Source organism: Dipodomys ordii, unplaced genomic scaffold (genome assembly GCF_000151885.1).
Source record: "Dipodomys ordii isolate 6190 unplaced genomic scaffold, Dord_2.0 Scaffold17, whole genome shotgun sequence".
Taxonomy (NCBI): Eukaryota; Metazoa; Chordata; class Mammalia; order Rodentia; family Heteromyidae; genus Dipodomys; species Dipodomys ordii.
Genome location: NW_012267233.1, coordinates 12,579,255 through 12,599,100, shown reverse-complemented (window position 1 = coordinate 12,599,100; position 19,846 = coordinate 12,579,255). Strand labels below are relative to the sequence as shown.

At 43.7% G+C, this 19,846-nt stretch overlaps 1 protein-coding gene across 2 annotated transcripts in view; it reads left to right on the top strand.

The window, feature by feature from the left end:
- Window positions 1–15,854, top strand: part of Matn2 (matrilin 2) — a 118,510-nt gene extending 102,656 nt beyond the window's left edge. The window contains exons 11-20 of one of the 2 annotated variants that reach the window (XM_013012539.1): window positions 324–446; window positions 2,314–2,436; window positions 2,811–2,933; window positions 3,634–3,756; window positions 8,428–8,841; window positions 10,350–10,502; window positions 12,046–12,117; window positions 12,503–12,580; window positions 13,071–13,169; window positions 15,217–15,854. In XM_013012539.1, the coding sequence (XP_012867993.1) occupies window positions 324–446; window positions 2,314–2,436; window positions 2,811–2,933; window positions 3,634–3,756; window positions 8,428–8,841; window positions 10,350–10,502; window positions 12,046–12,117; window positions 12,503–12,580; window positions 13,071–13,169; window positions 15,217–15,272 (1,364 nt within the window). In that variant the 3' untranslated portion in view covers window positions 15,273–15,854. Of the gene's footprint in view, window positions 1–323; window positions 447–2,313; window positions 2,437–2,810; window positions 2,934–3,633; window positions 3,757–8,427; window positions 8,842–10,349; window positions 10,503–12,045; window positions 12,118–12,445; window positions 12,581–13,070; window positions 13,170–15,216 lie in introns of both variants that reach the window. The other variant, XM_013012538.1, reaches the window with a different exon arrangement.
- The last annotated feature ends 3,992 nt before the right edge of the window (window positions 15,855–19,846 follow it).

Genomic DNA, 19,846 nt, shown 5'->3' with positions numbered 1-19,846 from the left:
TTGTGAAAATACTGTACAGAGGGGTTACAATTACATGGGCAAGATAATGAGTACATTTCTTATCAAGCATTGTAGCCTCCTCCTTTGTTTCCCATTCCCATCCCATCCTCCCTCTGCCCCCCCCCCACCCAGCCCACCTTCCCCCCCTACCAAAGTTTTGGGTTTTGAGACAGGGTCTCTTTATATGGCTCAGGCTGGCCTCAAACTCTCATCTTCCTGTCTCAGTCGCCTGAGTGCCGGGATTATGGGTGAGTGCCACCACACCCATCTGAGATGTGTAAATCATTTTCTTCCTGTTTCTGTAATTCTGCTTTGATTCCCAGAACTGGACTCCTGTGCTTTGGGGAACCATGGCTGTGAACATCTGTGTGTCAGCAAAGAAGACTCTTTTGTGTGCCAGTGCTTTGAGGGGTACACCCTCCGTGATGATGGGAAAAGCTGCAGACGTAAGTTTACCTGGAGCAGACTGTGCAGGCATTCACCCTGTGATCACTTGATAAGCCAGTTACTCTCAAAAGCCTCATACCTGTAATTCTAGCTACTCAGGAAGCTAAGATCTGAAGATTGTGGTTCAATGCCAGCCTGGGCAGAAAAGTCCCTGAGACTCTTAGCTACATTTAGCCACCAAAGAGGTAGAAATGGTAGAGCACTAACCCTGAGCAGAAAAGCTCAGGGACAGCACCCAGGCCCCAAGTTCAAGCCCTAGTAACAGCACAAAAAAGAAAAGAAAAGTGGGGCAGGGAGTGGAGAGGAGAAAAAGTTGAACCAGGCTTGATGATACACAACTATGATTCAAACTACTCAGGAGATAGGAAGAATATGGTCATGGTCCTGGCCTGGCAGAAATATGAGACCCTCTCTGGTAAAAACAAAGTATACCACTCCTGGGCATGAATCTGTAGGAATGTAGTCAGCATACAGTAGAGACACCTGCACATCCATATTCTTCACAGTGCTATTCACAATCGCCCACCTGGTGGAATCAGCCAGGGTGCTCACCAATGGATAAAGAAAATGTAGTATATATACACAATGGAGTAATATTTAGCCATAAAGACAAATGAAGAAAAATGAGTGAACCTGGAGATCATTATGTTAAGTGAAATAAGCCAGACTGAGAAAGACATGTTCTTTCTCACATAGTATATAAACTTACAAAGAATGACAGTATAAGCCAGGTGCTGGTGGCTCACTCCTATAATCCTAGCTACTCAGGAGGCCTGAGGTCTGACAATCATGGTTCAAAGCCAGCCCAAGCAGGAAAGTCTGGGAGACTCTCATCTCCAATTAATCACAAAAAAAGCAGAAGTGGTATGGCTCAAGTGGTAGAGTGCTAGCCGTGGACAAAAAGAGCTCAGAGACAGCACCCAGGCCCAGAATTCAAGCCCCACAACTGGCAAAAAAAGGGGGGGCACGTTTGGGTAGAAACCAGTAAGAAAGAAGAGAATGAAGTGGAGGTGATGTAATCCAAGTACTTCATATGAAAATAGATTAATGAGCAGAGCACTGGTAGCTCATGCCTGTAGTCTTAGGTGTTGAGGAGGCTGAGATCTGGACCATTGTAGCAAGCTCAGAAGAAAAATTCCAACTCCAAAATAACCAGCCAAAAAGCAGGGCTGGAGGTGTGGATCAAGTGGTAGAGTGCTATCTGTGAGCAAGCATAAGACCCTAAGATCAAATTATAGTGTTGCAGAGAGAGAAAAGGGGGGAGAGGAGGGGAAAGGGGGAAGGAGGCGGAGGAGGAAGAGGAGGAGAAGGAGGAAAAAATGAAAGAGGAATGTGTAATCCTGGGCAAACAATTCCCATCTCTATCTACCATCTTATTCTCAAGTTTTTCAAAACTCTTTAGAAGAGCAACTTGACTGACACTATTTGAAGAAAAGATGCATAACCAGAGTAATTATTCTCATTTTTCAGACAGGAAAGCTAAAATCTAAGAGGTTAAGTGATTCTCCCACATCATATTATATCAAGGATAAAGCCAAAATCGGACCACAGGGTTTCTAATCTAAATTGCAGTTTAATCTCCTAAGTAATCATAGCAACAGCATTTCCATCCTGGTCTGAGAAGCCATGTCTGCAGGAAGCAGTAGATGGACTGATTGCATGCAAACCAGATGTTGAAAACGCTGCTGGCAGCCATAGTAAGAAAGATTGTATTTTTGGTGCCAAGTTCAGCCACTAAAATCACAGATCATCCTTGATCTTACCCTCCTGCCCCTGAGGCAATAGAGTCCAGTGCCTGAGATGGATGGATCTTCCATGTCAAAGTTAGGTTGACTCGATTGTTTTCACTGGCTCTGCTCTCCTCAGGGAAAGATGTCTGCCAAGCTGTGACCCATGGCTGTGAGCACGTTTGTGTGAGCAGTGGTGAGTCGTACACTTGCAAATGCCTGGAGGGATTCAGACTTGCTGAGGATGGAAAACGCTGCAGAAGTAAGTACTAAGTCCCCTGGTGAGGAATGTTCCCACCTGTGGCACTCACTCTGTCCCTCTTCTTCCTGGTCTTCCTCCAAACCTTCCTTTTACAATTTCCTAACCAATGTCACAGATGCTAGGTCCTAGCTTGGGTACTGCGGTTGTGTTCTGTGGGAGGTCAGACCAGTGGATTGTGGTTCGTCAGGAATTTCTCAATGGAGGCTTTCTCCTGTCCATTCTCTCACACATGGTCTTTCCACACTAGCCATGTGCTCACCCAGAGCCCACTGTGTGCCTGACTCCTCAGTCTGAAATGTCTTTTGTAAACTATTAAGGTATCAGTGTATGAATCATTTTGCTTCCTGTTTCTGTAATTCTGCTTTGATTCCCAGAACTGGACTCCTGTGCTTTGGGGGACCATGGCTGTGAACATTTGTGTATCAGCAAAGAAGACTCCTTTGTGTGCCGGTGCTTTGAGGGGTACACCCTCCGTGATGACAGGAAAACCTGCAGACGTAAGCCTCACTGCATCTTCGACAGCAATCCACTACAAAGATCAGAAGATGATTTCTGTGCTTTTTCTTCTTGGCAGATCTTATAAGTCAGAGAGGGCAAAGGGTGGTAGAGTAGCTTAAGAGATTAAAAGTCTGTGAGACTGTTACCTCTTAATTAACTAGCAAAAAGCAGGAAGTAGAGCTGTGGCTAAGTGGTAGAGTACTAGCCTTGGGCAAAAAAATCTCATGAACAGCTCCCAGGCTCTTAAGTTCAAGCCCTAGGACTGGAACTGCCCCCCCTCCAAAAAAAAAAAAAAACAGAAAACTGTAAAGTTAGTTTTCAACCCAGATGTTTTGGGATTTTCTTCTAAAGAATTTTGTTGTTGTTGTTAGTCGTAGGGCTTGAACTCTGGGTCTGGGCTCTGTCCCTGAACTCTTTAGCTGAAGGCTAGCACTCTACCACTTTGAGCCACAGCACCACTTCTGCTTTTTTTCTGGTGGTTAATTGGAAATAAGAGTCTCACGGCCTTTCCTGCCCTGGCTGGCCTTGAACCATGATCCTCAGATCTCAGCCTCCTGAGTAGCTAGGATTACAGGCGAGAGCCACCAGCATCCAGCTTAAGAATTTTTTTGAGTATATGGTTTATTTAATCTCCCCTTAAAAGTAGGGGCCCAGCTCATTTCTATCCTCATGGGACCTTGCCTCCCCCCACTTCCTTAGGGAAGGATGTCTGCAAGTCCACCCAGCATGGCTGCGAACACATTTGTGTGAACAGTGGCGACTCCTATGTCTGCAAGTGCTCGGAGGGATTCATCCTCGCTGAGGGTGGAAGGCGCTGCAAGAGTAAGTAGCTGGAACCTGGCTTCCATTTGATTTTGACATAACTGCTTTTCTGGCATATTCTCGGGCAACAAACCTCTCCCTTTTACTTCTCCCACAATTGTAATTGTGGGTACACAAACAGAAAAGTGGGGGAGAGTAGGCTTAATTATAGCAGCACTTGCCAAAATACTTGTTTTAATTGACAGGAGCTCGCGATCAGTCAACACACTTGAATGAGCTTGGGCTGAATAAGGATATAGATATATAGAGATAGAGCTAAGTGGAAAAATATTTTCCTAGAATGTGCAAGGCCCTGGGTTCAATCCACAGCACTGGAAAAAAAATCTGATGATAGCATATGCTATGCTAGCCAGATGGAACAAAGATTTAAACATAAGGGTGCTGGTGCCTCACGCCTGTAATCCTAGCTACTTAGGAGGCTGAGATCTGAGGATCATAGTTCAAAGCCAGCCCAGGCAGAAAACTCTTATCTCTAATAAACCACTCAGAAAACCGGAAGTGGTGCTGTGGCTCAAGTAGTAGAGCGAGCACCTTGAGTTGAAGAGCTCAGGGACAGCACCCAGGCCCAGAGGTCAAGCCCCACAACCTGGGGGGAAAACGAGTCACAACATAGCTAAAGGAAATTAGAAGAGACTTATTTAATAGTCTCAGAATATAGACACTTTCTAAACATGATAAGAAACTTAAAATGAGAACTATAAATGAGAGATTAAAGCCACTGTAGTTTGGGTTTTTTTTAATTTCTTTATTGAGATTAAGTGATTACATAAACTTTACAATATTGTGGGATAGTGATATTTAGCTAAAGTCACAAACACATTTTAACCTTCACAAGGTGAATGTCATGATCACTTTCTATAAAGCTTATGAACTCTATGAGCTTTGACAGTGCAACTGTTTCTTCCAAATAGGGTGTTACGTACATTTCTTTCTTTTTGCTTAGTGTAAGCTGCTCCTTCTTTCTCTCTCATTCCCTCCCTCCCATCGCTGCCCTTGAGTTGCTTAGCTCACTTTCATCAATGTCCAGTGCAGCTGATGGACTCCTCTGCTGTAGTTATTAGAGATCAAAGTGTCCAGTGGTAGCTTATGTTAATAAAGGTAGGTCATAAATGGCAATAATAAGCCAGTGTGTACCTGAATAGGTCCAATATTTATTGATTTGTTTGTTTGTTTGGTGCTAGTTCTAGAGATTAAACTCGGGGCCTGGGTGTTGTCCCAGAGCTTTTATTCCCAAGGCTTTCGCTGTACAACTTGATCTACAGTTTCACTTCTGGCTTTTTTTTTTTTTGGTAGTTAATTAAAAATAAAGAGTCTTATGAACATTGCTGCCTGGGCTGGCTTTGAACTTCAATCCTCAGATGTCAGCTGCCTGAGTAGCTAGGATTATAGGCATGAGCCAGCAGTGCTTGATGAGGAGCTTAATCCCAAATCAGCCCAGGAAGGAAAGTCTGTGACACTTTTTTTTTTTTTTGGCCAGATAGGGGTTTGAACTCAGAGCCTAGGCTCTGACCCTGACCTCTTTTGCTCAAGGCTAGCATTTGAGCCACAGCGCCAGGCACTGTACCACTGAGCCACAGCACCACTTCCATTTTTCTGGTGGTTAATTGGGACTAACAGTCTTACAGCCTTTTCTTCCCAGGCTGGCTTTGAACCACGATCCTCAGATCTCAGCCTCCTCACAGGTGTGAGCCACCAGTGCCAGGCTATGAGAATCTTATCTCCAATTAACCACTAAAAATCCAGAGATGGAACTGTGGTTTAAGTGGTAGAGTGCCCACCTTGAGCAAAAAAACCTAAGCAACAGCACTTAGGGCCTGAGTACAAGTCCCATTACTGCTACTCAGTAGTTGTCGCTGAGCTTTTTCACTCAAGGCTAGTGTTGATTTATGTTTTTAGAAATAGTAAGGGAATAGGTTAAGATAAACATAACTTAGAAAGAACATGATGGTAAATTCATTTCCTTGCATAGCAAAAAATAAACGGAGACTATTGTTGGATAAAAGGCATGAGATACTTATCATTCAACCACCAAATGACGGTCTCCTATATATGATTTATATGGTACCTCCTCCCACCCCAGCCTAGCAGCCAATCTGGGAGAAGCTGGCAGCTCAGCTTGAGGCCAGAGAAGGAGCTGCAAGATTAATTAGTTCCGAGCAAGAGCAGCAAGTCAGACAGACTTGGACTTGATACTTCTTGTGTGACTTTGCTCCTATTTAACCTGAGTCTCTGTTGTCTGGCTTTAAGAACCATCATAAGGCACAGGTAGATCAGGTATCCAGTGCTGGCATATAGGCAGGGTTTGGTAGGCAGTCTCTCTTGAATTCCTTTGAAGCAGAGCTGTCTAAAAGTGGGGCTTTGGTAGTAGGTGCTGAGCACCTTTGTCAGGAGAGGTGGCCTGGCCCAGGCTAATGTAGAGAGGTAAGCAACAGCAGGGCTAGAGTAGATGAACTGTTGGACTTACCCAATTCTGAAATGTTAGAACCCTGCGAAAACTATGTTCTGAGAACAAATCAACCTCTCTGGCTTAGCTACTGGAAAGAAACTTCCCAAGGAAAATGGGAGTAATCAACCTGCCAACAATACAGTCAGCAAGTGGGTCCTTCCTGGGTCTAAACACAAAGGGTCTGAGCCATTCTGCTCTCTCTCACAATGTTTGTGATTCCGGAAGAAGTCTCTGTGTCCTCTATGGTAGAGGCCATAAGGACTGGTTCTGTTTGGAAAGAAAAGGGTATACAGGAAAAGATAAAATGTTCACTGTTAAAATATGATTCTAAAATTTCTGCAATCTGTGGAGAGCCACATGTAGGCCACCCAAGTGTTTCTGGTTAATCCAAAATAGTTTATGAATGTGCATGAAGCTCTGAATTGGCCTTTCCCTCTTTCACTATTAATGAATCGATATATTGAATAATGAAAAGAAGCACTTAATGGAGAAAGAGAAGAACACAGCTCCCCCCACATTCTTGGGGGGGGTAGGAATGAAGGAGAGAATGACATTAGCATTTTATGAGTAAACGTTTTTATTTTAATGGTACTGGGGTTTCAAGTCAGGACCTTGAGTTTGGTAGACAAGTACTCTACTTGAGCCACACCCACAATCCTACATTAGCATTTAGACTGGCCATGCATTTAAATATTTTTGCATGTGTACGTCTTTGCTTGCTCATAGTGTTGTGCTTCATTTTGAAAGATCAGACAGCTGCTTGCTATATTAAAGAGAATGCTAAAATAACATACTATAGACTGAAATGAGATCATCCATTTAGGAATCTGTAAATGTTTCATTATACAGCCCTAAATAACAAAGTTTCTCAACCCCAAATTGCTTAAGTATTTTCATAAAGTTTTTCTCTCTCTTTTATTGTCAGCCCTATAAGTTGCTCAAAGGCTCTAGTGTAGAGAAAATGAATTCTTAAGGTGGGGGTATGGTTCAAGAGGTAGAGCACCTGCCTAGCAATAGTGAATCCTGAGTCAAATCCCAGCATTACTAGAAAGGGGGAAAAAAAGACATACTTTTTTTTAAAGCCTTACTAGGTTAATAGGGTACTGCTGCCCAATGATGCCACCTTGTTCTTTTGTGAGTGTGTGTGCTGGTCCTGGGGCTTAATTACAGAACCTGGGAGTTGTCCCTGAGATTCTTTTCTCAAGGCTAGTGCTCTACCACTTGAGCCATAGCTCTACTTCTGTTTTTCTGGGAGGTAGTTTATTAGAGATTAGAGTCTCATGGATTTTCCTGCCCAGGCTGGCTTCAAACTGCAATCCTCAGAGCTCAGCCTCCTGAGTAGCTTGGATTATAGGTGTGAGACATCAGTGCCCGGCCCCACCCCATTCTTCTATTATGTCACTAATAGGGGCACAGAAATTAATGAAACCCAGTCCCTACCAAGGAAGAGCTCACAGACTAGAAGAAGAAACAGACACACCATTACATAATTGCTGTACCACATGGAGCATGGCAGAGTATACACTATTAGGCTTTTAAGCAATGTGGCATTTTGTTTTGGTCACTTATTGCAATCCTTCTGTATCCTCTGCCTTGTACTAAGCCGATGCTCAATAAGCAAGTCTTTGCCGGAATGTATGCAGGGCTGGAATATTGAGAGAATATCTGGTATAAGCTGGGTTACAGCTTGCAAGAGGGGAGGGGATGGATGGCTGAGAAGAATGTTAAGCATTACACTGTCCATCAGAATGCCACCGTCCCCGAGTAAGTGATCGGAATTGTTTACTCAATTGTACTCAAACCTTTAGAGCACTGTACATATAATTTCTCCTAGTCCTGGCTGTTGATCAGGCTGTTGTCTGTTTCTCAGATCATTTGTATATCTAGTATATGGTTTTGCTTGTGACGATTACAATTTTGGCCTGGGAAAGTGGCTCAGTGGTAGAGTGCTTGCCTGGCATGCATGAGGCCCTGGGTTTGATTCCTTAGTAACATATAAACAAAATAAATTAATTAATTAAATTAAAAATAAGATTAAAATTTTACCAATTTGATGATCAAACTAAAACTTTGAAAATGATTGTTCCTTGTGACCCTTTCAGCACTTCTTGTCTGTCCTGTGTATTACGTAACAAGCAAAGTGGTTATGCTCCCAATAGGAGTATAATTCTACATAGATGATTTGCAGTGATTCATCCTTGTCAACTGTCTTTTTGTGCCTGTAGGATGTACTGAAGGCCCCATTGACCTGGTCTTTGTGATTGATGGATCCAAGAGCCTTGGAGAGGAGAATTTTGAGATTGTGAAGCAGTTTGTCACTGGAATTATCGATTCCCTGGCAGTTTCCCCCAAAGCTGCTCGAGTGGGGCTGCTCCAGTATTCCACGCAGGTCCGCACAGAGTTTACCCTGAGAAATTTCAGCTCAGCCAGAGACATGAAGAAAGCCGTGGTCCACATGAAATACATGGGCAAGGGCTCCATGACGGGACTGGCATTGAAACACATGTTTGAGAGAAGCTTCTCACAAGCAGAAGGGGCCAGGCCCCTCTCCACACGGGTTCCCAGAGCGGCCATCGTGTTTACTGATGGACGGGCTCAGGATGATGTCTCCGAGTGGGCCAGTAAAGCCAAGGCCAATGGTAAGAGGGGATGGAGATAGGGCAACATTCAAGGCTTGGGGTTCTTAAGTTCACTCAATGGGCACAGTAGCATAGGCTTCCTGAAAACTGCCCATAGACACCTTGAGTAAACTGCCACCTAGAGGCCAGAGTGGGACTCCAGAGATGTTATATTAAGAATGAGATGCCAGGTGCCCGGGGCTCATGCCTGTAGTCCTAGCTACTCAGGAGGCTGAGGTCTGAGGATCTCAGTTCAAAGCCAGCCTAGGCAGGAAAGTCCTTGACACTCAGTAAGAAAGTGTCACTGTGGCTCAAGAGGTAGAGTGCTTACCTTAGCTGAAGAGCTCAGAGACAGCGCCTAGGCCCAGAGAATTCAAGCCCCATAACTGACAAAAAAAAAAAAAAAGAATGAGACAGTCCCAGCTCCATGATGTGATTTCCTACCAGTGTGACCTCCAGTGGGGAGAATCATTCTGCACGCACTGTTTAACCACAAGGACACAGAAACTCCCAGTCATGTTTGCTTTTGAATCACCTGAAGAAGTTAAAATATAGATTCCCAGTGGGAACTTTTGCTGTAAAAGTGTAGAAATATAAACACATTTGTGTGTGTGTGGGGGGGTGTGCGCACATGTGCGTGCACGCATCATTCCTGGGGCTTAAACTCAGAGCTTGGGCTCTGTCCCTGAACTTTTGCTCCAGGCTAGCACTGTACTACTTGAGCCATAGCCCCACTTGCAGCTTTTTGACAGTTAATTGGAAATAAAGTTTGTTGCTGAGTGCTGGTGGCTCATTCCTGTAATCTTACCTGCTCAGGAGGCTGAGATCTGAGGAATGTAGTTTGAAGCCAACCCTAGCAGGAAAGTTTGTGAAACTCTTATCTCTAATAAACTACAAAAAAAAAAAAAAAGTGGAGCACTAACCTTGAGCACAAAAGCTCAGGGATGGTGGCCAGGCCATGTTCAAGCCCCAGGACCAGCAAAAAAAAAAAAAAAGTTGCACTTTGTTAAATAGGCTTCCTCAGAGCTGAGCAGCAGGTGGTGCCTTAGCTTCCAGTCTCTTCCAGATGTCTCTTTTCTCTTTAGGGTCCGAGAGAGACAGACAGAGAGAGAGAGAGAGAGAGAGAGATCTTTTTGTTCACAGGGCCAAAATAAAAATGATGGGAAAGCCAGGTGCTGGTGGCTCATGCCTATAATCCTAGCTGCTCAGGAGGCTGAGATTTGCGGATCCCAGTTCAAAGCCAGCCTGGGCAGGGAAGTCCATGAGACTCTTATCTCCAATTAACCACTAGAAAACCAGAAGTGGCACTGTGTCTTGAGCTGAAGAGCTCAGGGACAGTACCCAGACCCAGAGTTCAAGCCCCTCAACCGACCAAAAAAAAAAAAGTGGAAAAAAGGCAAAGAAATGGATGTTGGTAGCATCAATCTTGCCAATCTTAATACCTAGTTAACTTTGGAATGTAGTAGACACAACCTTCGGATCTTGATAACACTATTCTCTATCTTGTTTTAATTTGCTCTGGCCCCTAGGCATCACTATGTATGCTGTTGGGGTAGGAAAAGCTATCGAGGAAGAACTACAAGAGATTGCTTCAGAGCCCACTGACAAGCACCTCTTCTATGCAGAAGACTTCAGCACCATGGGCGAGATAAGTGAAAAACTGAAGCAAGGCATCTGCGAAGGTACTGTAGCAGGTACCCAAGAAAGACCTTAGCCAGTGGCCAGCATAAACCAGGAGGGAGAAATCCTCAGTCTGCTCTTTCAACAGGCTCAAAGAAAGCATGGTCCTCAGGCCAGGGATACCTGGAAACACTTAACAGGAGCAGAGAGAGAGAAGGAAAGGCAAACATGGTGACTACCATTGCTTGAGCAGTTGCTCTGTATGTTTGAAAGGCCAGCATACTTCATACTCATCAAGACACAGAAGCAATCTTTTAAGCAAAAAACAATCATACAAATAAAAGTGAACACTGGGCACTCATAGCTCATGCCTATAATCTTAGCTACTCAGGAGGCTGAGATCTGAGGATTGCAGTTTGAAGCCATAAAACTGGAAGTGGAGCTATGGCTCAAAGTAGTAGAGCAAATAGCTCAGGGACAGTGTCTAGGCTCTGAGTTAAAGCCCTACAACCAACAAAACAATAACCAAAAAAAACAAACCAGGTGCTCAAAATGCTGAGATCTGAGGATCGAGGTTGGAAGCCAGCCTGGAAAGGAAAGTCTGTGAGACTCTTGTCTCCAATAATCAAAGAAAAAGCCAGAAGTGTAGCTGTGTGTGGCTCAAGTGGTAGAGCACTAGCTTTGAGCAAAAAGGGGTTTAGGCACAGGGCCCAGGCACAGTTTAAGCTCCAGAAGCAGCAAATAAAAGTGAGTTCAGGTGCAACCTCAAGATGTGCCTATAATTGGAGCCACTGTGGGAAATGTAAAGGTGTCTTCCTATGTGCACTACATTGCAGAATATTAGACTGTCCTGTCCAGGTCAGATTTTGTCTTGTATGCCTTCCCAGTTCATTGAGTCAAATATGCTTATACATAGCAGTCCTGCCCGTTTTCTTTTTCACTCCTGGCCCGGGTTCATGTGCCTGTGAAATGCAGTCTAGGTGATGTATCTTCTTCCTCTGAAGGGAAGAACTGTAGGGTGAAGGGGGACTGAGAGTAGTAGGTCACACTTTGCCCAGGACTACTCATTCCTATTGAAATGCCTGCAGCCATCACAACATGGCTCTTCAATAACTTCCCTACTCCATTATTTCCCCCTTTACTTTCTAGACATGACATTGGGCAGGAGCTATTCTTTTTTTTGGGGGGGGGGTCCGATTGTGGGGCCTGAACTCTGGGCCTGGGCGCTGTCCCTCAGCTCTTCAGCTCAAGGCTAGCGCTCTACCACTTGAGCCACAGCGCCACTTCCGGCTTTTTTCTTTTTGCTTATGTGGTGCTGAGGAATCGAACCCAGGTTCCTCAGGCATGCAAGGCAAGCGCTCTACCACTGAGCCACCTTCCCAGCCCTGGCAGGAGGTATTCTTTAGAAGATGTATTTCTCTCTTAGAAGAGAAAACTGCTCTAATGTGATCATAGATGATGACAGTAACCAATTGCTGTTTTGATTCTTTGGTATTATCCAATAAAGCCAAAAGATCCTAGGTGGTGGCAAGTAGGTAAACAGCTTTCTAAAGTGGGCATGCTTGCATGTAGAAACTGTAACTGCTTTTGGCTCTTTACACTCAGCTCTAGAAGATTCAGATGGAAGACAGGATTCCCCAGCAGAGGAATTTCCACAGAAAGTCCACCAGCCAACAGGTAATTCCTCAAAAGCAGTGTTTGCAGAACTTTTGGAGGATGCCTCCACCATAATTTCCTTCCTGATTACAGCTGTGAGGTAGAAAGATTTAATTGATGCCAATTTAGGCTTCTTTCCCCCAACAACAGCAAAGATTTACTCTATACTTTAAGCCATATTTGGCAACCAGTGTCTCTGCTGACAGCTTTCAGTATACCAGTGTGTCCCTGCAAACAAGCTGTGTATCAAGTGCTAGGAATACTATTTGCTTTTTATATTCTGCTGATGGCTGCTTTCACACACAGTAGTGTTAAGCCGGTTTGACTTCAATTTTCTTTATTTTTACAGAATCTGAACCAGTCACCATAAATATCCGAGACCTACTTTCCTGTTCTAATTTTGCAGTGCAGCATAGATATCTGTTTGAAGAAGACAATCTTCCGTGGTCTACGCATAAACGGTTCCACTCAACCAAATCTTCAGGTAATTCCAAGTTAAATATTGCTGTAAGATAACTTGATATTAACTTTTCAGCTTGTCAACCAACTGGGCTTCAAAGAAGATGTAGAAACAGCACCATCTTCTAACACTCTTCCATTGTTAGAAGCACACACAGGATTGGAAAAGTGGCTCAGTGCTTGCCTTGCCTTGCATGCATGAAGCCATGAGTTCAATTCCTCAGCACCACATAAGCAGAAAACGCTGATAGTGGTGTTGTGGCTCAAGTGGTAGAGTGCTCACCTTGAGCTGAAGAACGGAGGGACAGCTCCCAGGCCCCAGAGTTCAGGTCCCACAACTGACACAAACACACACAACCCTTTCCCCATGTGTGCTTAACTAAATCCGGTGGCATGGAAAAAGCTGAACACTTCTTTCATTATGGGTTCTTCTCTGTGCTGATTCAGTTCTGTGATTATGCATCTGAGAAGTCTGGTGACCCACTGAGGTGAATACTTTCCATCTGCTTCCCCAGGAAGCCCTTTGGAAGAGAAACACGATCAATGCAAATGTGAAAACCTCATCATGTTCCAGAACCTTGCCAATGAAGAAGTAAGAAAACTAACCCAGCGCTATATCCTTTTCTAATATTGCACTTATGTGAGTGCAAAGAACACTATTGAAACTTTATTGATACTATGTGGGCTTATCAGTCAAGTCAAGAACAGTGGACTCCAGGAAAGAACTTTTCTTTTTTTTTTTTTTTAAAGTGGCCTAACAGGTGTTTCAGAGCCAAGGTTAACCCACGCTTAATGAGAGTGATTTAACCCTCTAGTTGCCATCTGCTGTTCTAGTAGATTAGAATTAAGGCCAGTCAGCCAGGCAATATGTAAAGATAAAGAACAACCACAAAAAGACAACTCCCTCTCTGCTTCATGTGCTTGGCATGGTGTCCAAGGTATATATATGTCTAGGCTAAGAAAGAAGGACGAGGTAGTTTCTATCTAAACCCCAAAACTTTAGCCCTAAGCCGCATGGCAGCCACTTTCAGATGTTTATTTTTATTTTTTTGGCAGCAGAGTTCTTTTATATCAGCACATTCTACCAGGGGAACAGCAGGATCCCATGATTCATTAAAACAACATTAGAAATGAGAAGAATGCTTTGGGATAATTCAGAAATGAGGCTTTGGTGCTTTTACACATCCATCACACTGCCAATTTCTCTGAACTTAAAATTACAGTAAGCTTACTAAAGCTAGCTAATATGTATCTCAGCATGCATCAGCTAGTCTATAGGGAATGGTTTGCTTCTGAGCCACCCTATGCCAGTGGGCTTATATAACAATAGTGCTGAGCAATTCTTGAAAAGCTGGAAATATGTTCCCTAAGTAGCAAAACATAATCCTTTTGACAGTGGTTCTCTCTCATTCTGCCAGGGCCACAGCTAGAGGGCATTAAGGAGCTTACTGGGAAGACAGATGCTTATTCTAAAGCCTCTTCCTCTCCCTTTCTGACCCTCCCCAGGCAAGGTCTACTTCACAGGAGACTATAGTTAAGTGTAAAGAGCATGGGTTAGAAACCCTAAAGCCACTGTTCTCTAGCCTTGTAGGGGATTGTGGGTGAAAATTTACTCTTGTTTTGACTTCACAGTTCATTTTCCAAAGCCGGATCCTTTCATCTTTTCTATACCACGTCCCCAACACTGTCACTCTGGCTCCCAGAGTGCTATGGCAAACTAATTCATAAGCAACAGAAGTGTGAGGAAAAAAAGGTGAGGGGGAAAAAAGGACAAATTCAAATTGAGCTGGCTTTGATAGCTTTTATTTTTGGCTGGTCCTGGGGTTTGAACTCAGGGCCTACGTGCTGTTCCTGAGCTCTTAAGCTCTAGGCTTGTTCTCTACCATTTGAGTTACAGCTCCACTTCTGGCTATTTAATGGCTAATTGAAGAAAAAGAGTCTCATGGGGGGCTGGGAAGGTGGCTCAGTGGTAGAGTGCTTGCCTTGAATGCCTGAGGCTGGGGTTCGATTCCTCAGCACCACATAAGTAAAAAGAAAAAAGCTGGAAGTGGCGCTGTGGCTCAAGTGGTAGAGCACTAGCCTTGAGCTGAAGAGCTGAGGGACAGCGCCCAGGCCCAGAGTTGCCCCATGACCGGACCAAAAAAAAAAAAAAGAGTCTGATGGATTTTGTTGCCTAGGCTGGCTTCAAACTGTGATCCTGGGTACCTATTACAGGTATCAGCCACCAGCATCTGGCTTGGCTTTGTTGTTGTTTTTGTTGGTCATGGGGCCTGAACTCTGGGCCTGGGCACTGTCCCTATGCTCTTCAGCTCAAGGCTAGTGCTCTCTCACTTGAGTCATAGCACCACTTCGGCTTTTTCTGCTTATGTGGTGCTGAGGAATTGAACCCAGGGCTTCATGCATGCAAGACAAGCACTCTACCATTAAGCTACCTTCCCAGCCCCGGCTTTGATGTTTTTAAAAAAGATTAACCTGAACTATATTTGTCTTGAAAGCATATGTAAATCAATTGCTATAAACTTACAAGCTAGGTTTTCAAATATCTGACATAAATAGGAAACAAATCTTTTACATATCATGACAAACTCTTAGTAATCAAACTGTATTTGAATATAAATTGAAATGAGCAATTCATACTCCTTTTCCTTAATTGAGATGTACTAGAAGAAATGACAGAGCGAATGGAAGCCTTGGAAAACCGCCTAAGATACAGATGAAGACTAGAAATGCTCTATACTTATTTGTCAATATAGAAGGGTTACAGTGAAAGGCACTCACAGCCCCACAGCTCAGGCTGTAGTTGTCTATGAAAATACAGCCAGCACCAAGGAAGCTGGTATTTCATACAAAAAAAAAAAAAAGCAAAATGTAGACACTAACTTTAGTATAGTTTCTGACAAAACATCCTGAAGAATTCTAAGATGGGTTTATTGTAAGAATAAATAAGCTATGCAAGGTATTTCATAATGTACCATGGATATGATTTTCTTCTGCCTCATCCTGCCTAATGTTGGAGTCTTATTTCTGTACAATACTGGCTATGGGAAATGCCTTTTGTGTGTGTGTGTGCGTGGTGGAGGTGGTAGTACTCGGGATTGAACTCAGGGCTCCCTGCTCTTGCTTAGTTATCTACTCACAGCTGGTGTTCTACCACTTGAGCCATGACTTTTCTGGCAGAAATGCTAATTTTTTTGTACTTACCTTGATATGTATATGATTGTAAGCATAAAATCATTGGACATATGTACTTGTGTAACAAGCTAAATTTTTTATACAATATTAAAATTGGCCACTTTCGAGAATGGCATGCCATATAAAATTTTTACTTTATTTACAGACAATCTGAGGCTGGCCTTGAATTCTAAATCATCCTCCCTTTCCTACCAAGTGCTGGGATTATAGATGTCACCAGGCCTGGCCTTAGTTTAACTATATATGCAAGGTATGTGGTACATGAAAATGCCAGTACACATAAGAGAAAAATCTTTAATTTCAAAAGTTATCAGGAAAATGAAAGCTAAAACAATACCATTTTTTAGCCTATGGGCTTAGCAGAAATGATTTTATTTTTTTGGGTCCAGTCGTGGGGCCTGAACTCTCGGCCTGGGCGCTGTCCCTCAGCTGTTCAGCTCAAGGCTAGCATCTACCACTTGAGCCACAGTGCCACTTCCAGCTTTTTCTGCTTATGTGGTGCTGAAGAATCGAACCCAGGGCCTCATGCATGCAAGGCAAGCACTCTACCACTGAGCCACCTTCCCAGCCCCAGAAATTAATGTTTGACTAATGGAAATACAAGTATTTGTACACTACTAATGATAATGCAAACTGGCCATCTCTTTGGACAGTAAATCTGCCTCCACGATAACGGAAAATGCATGACACACTGTATCTATAGCGACTGAGTCTACAAATACCTAACTAAATGGCCTTATTAGCACTATATACAAGGGGATCTACAGAAAAATGTACTACCAACTGTAAAAGTTACATATCAGGAATAATCTAGTCAGCCAAGTGCTGGTGGCTTATACGTATAATCCTAGCTATTCAGAAGGCTGAGATCTGAGAATCACAGTTGGAAGCCAGCCAGGGCAGGCAAGTCCATGAGTCTAATGCCAGCCAGTTACCCACCAACAAAACAGAAATGGAGCTGTGGTTCAAGGGACAGTGCCAGCCTTGAGCCAAAAAGAAAAGGGATAGTGCCCAGGCCCAGAGTTTAAGCTCCAAAACTGGCAAAAACAATGATTAGAGGGGAACCTGATATTTAGTGTGTTGTAACCCAGACCATGGAAAGGGAATTCTCAAAATACACATAAATAAGATAGTAAAACTCCAAAACCAAGGTTTTAAGGTTAACATACCATTTCTGTACATTAAAACATAGCACAAATGTCATTAGACCTTCATATGTATATTTAGACCAGGAAATGTTTCAGAAAGCTGTAACCAAATGGGAAAATTAAGTGGGACCCGAAAGGCAAAAGTGACTCTACTTCAACAAGGTACTTAGAGCAAAAAGCACTGCTAAGTGGGTACTTCAATAAGAAACAATAAACACAATGACACCCTTCCCAGGAAGCCAATGAATTTTGGAGTCTAAAGGATTTTTTACAAACAAAACACCTTAAATATGCTTACACTGAAATATTCAGAAGCTAGGTGCTGGTGGATCATGCCTGTAATCCTAGCTACTTGGGAAGATCTTAGGATCACAGTTAAAAGCCAGGAAACTCCGTGAGACTCTATCTCCAATTACCACAAGAAAACCGCAAGTGGAGCCATGGCTCAAAGTGGTTAAGAGTGCTAACCTTGAACAAAAGAGCTCAGGGACAGCACCCAGGCTCTGAGTTCAAGCCCTACTGCCAAAACAATTTTAAAAAATTTTAAAAATCTGGACACCTGCTCTCATTAGAATGTCCTCCAAAGGGCAGAATGGTAATGAAAACATCTCAACCGCCTCTGAACGTCACGAGTCTTCCCAGGTATAAACAGTGTTGAATAAAAACACTAAATCTTGAGTTTATATCTGAGTAATGAAGTTGATCCTGAAGGGAGGTTTTCATTAGAAACAATTGTTTAAGTTGATAGGCATTTTGGTATCACCTGTTCAGGCTCTGCTTCTGGTACTTTACTGTTGTGTTCAAGCTCCCTCTAGTGGCTTGACTCACTCCTCCACAGCCTTGTTCAAACTACTATAAACACATTTCTACCAGATGGGAGCTGGGAAAACACACGGCAAACAAGCCTCTAACCAGTCCATCAACATTTACAAATTAACCTAAGATATCTGTTTCATTTATAATTTGATTTTTTTCATTTTTCCCCACCTGTATAAAGGTGTTGAATTATCATTTATCATAACCTTCCTATGCCTTGATGTCATCTGTAAAACAAGGCTAATGGTACTATCTTCTTTGGCTGTCAAAAGGACTAAATAAAGCTGAAGGTATAGCTAAACATTTTAAATACTTAATATTAGCTATTACAGGGCTGGGAAGGAGGCTCAGTAGTAGAGTGCTTGCCTTGTATGCATGAGGCCCTGGGTTCAATTCCTCAGCACCACATAAGCAAAAAGTCGGAAATGGCGCTGTGACTCAAGTAGTGGAGCGCTAGCCTTGAGCTGAAGAGCTGAGGCACAGTGTCCAGGCCCAGAGTTCAGGCCCCATGACCAGACCCAAGGAAAAAAGAAATTAGCTATTACATTTACAATGATATTTAGGACAACAAATCCTCTGCTTTGGCTTCTGTTTTCTGTCTCTCAGCCGCCCCTGCTCTCCTATCCCAACCCCCCCCCCAGCATGGGACCTGGCCTGGGCACTGTCCCTGTCTGAGCTTTTGCTCAAGTCTAGCACTTTGAGACTCAGCTCCACTTCTGGCTTTCTGGTTGTTAATCAGATAAGGGTTTCACACTTTCCTGCCTGGGTTGGCTTTGAACTTCAATCCTTAGACCTCAGCCTCCTGAGGCCTGAGCCACCAGCACTCAGCTGGCTTCTGTTCTTTACCTGATTAATTTACAAGATGCTATTAAAAAAAAAAAAAACTATTAACAAGATAAAGGGCTGGGAAGGTGGCTCAGTGGTAGAGCGCTTGCCTTGCATGCCTGAGGCCCTGGGTTCAATTCCTCAGCACCACATAAGCAAAAAGAAAAAAGCTGGAAGTGGCGCTGTAGCTCAAGTGGTAGAGCGCTCGCCTTGAGCTGAAGAGCTGAGGGACAGCGCCCAGGCCCAGAGTTCAAGCCACATGACCGACAAAAAAAAAAAAAAAAACCTGAACAGAAAATGCTCCAAAATTTTAAACATGAATACAATGCCTCAAATGGTAAATTCTGTATCTCAAAACTGTTTCGTCCAGCCCAGCACCGGTGGTTCACGCCTGTAATCCTAGCTACTCAGGAGACTGAGATCTGAGGATCATTGTTCAAAGCCAGCCCTGGCAGCAAAGTCCATGAGACTCTTATCTCCAATAAACTACTCAGAAAACCAGAAGTGGCCCAGTGGTTCTAGTAGTAGAGTGCTAGCTTTGAGCTGAAGAGCTGAGGGACGGCGTTCAGGCCGAGTTCAAGCCCCATGACCAACCAAAAACAAAAAACTGTTTAAGCCAGGCCCCAGTAGCTCACCTCTGTAATCCTAATTTCTCAGGAGGCTGAGATCTGAGGATCAAGGTTTGGAGCCAACCTAAGTCCGTAAGACTTACCTTTTTTGTCGGTTGTAGTGCTTGAACTCAAGGCCTGGGGCCATCCCTGAGCTTTTTCTCTTCTTTGTGGTTCGTTGGGCTAGGGCACTGTTCCTGCAGTCTTCAGCTCAAGACGAGTCCTCTACCACTTGAGCCACAGCACCACTTCTGGTTTCCTAGTGGTTTATTGGAGCTAAGTCTCACAGACTTTCCTGCCTGAGCTGGCTTGGAACTGTGATCCTGATTTCAGCCTCCTGAATAGCTAGGATTACAGTCATGAGTCACCGGTGCCTGGCCCTGAACTCTTTTTCAAGGCTAATGCTCTACCACTTTTAGTTATATATAGCACCACTTCCAGTTTTCTGGTGACTAACTGAAGATAAGGAGTCTCACAAACTTTCCTGCCCCAGTTGGCTTTGAACCCAGATTCTTACCTCCTGAGTGGGTAGGACTATAGGCATGAGCCACCAGCATCTGGTGGTTCCCTAAGACTCTGATCTGCAATAAAATACAAAAAAAAAAAAAAAAAGCCAAAGTAGAACTATGGGTCATGTAGAGAGCTATGAGCAAAAAGCTCAGGCATAGCAGCACCCAGGCCCTGAGTTCAAACCTCAGGTCT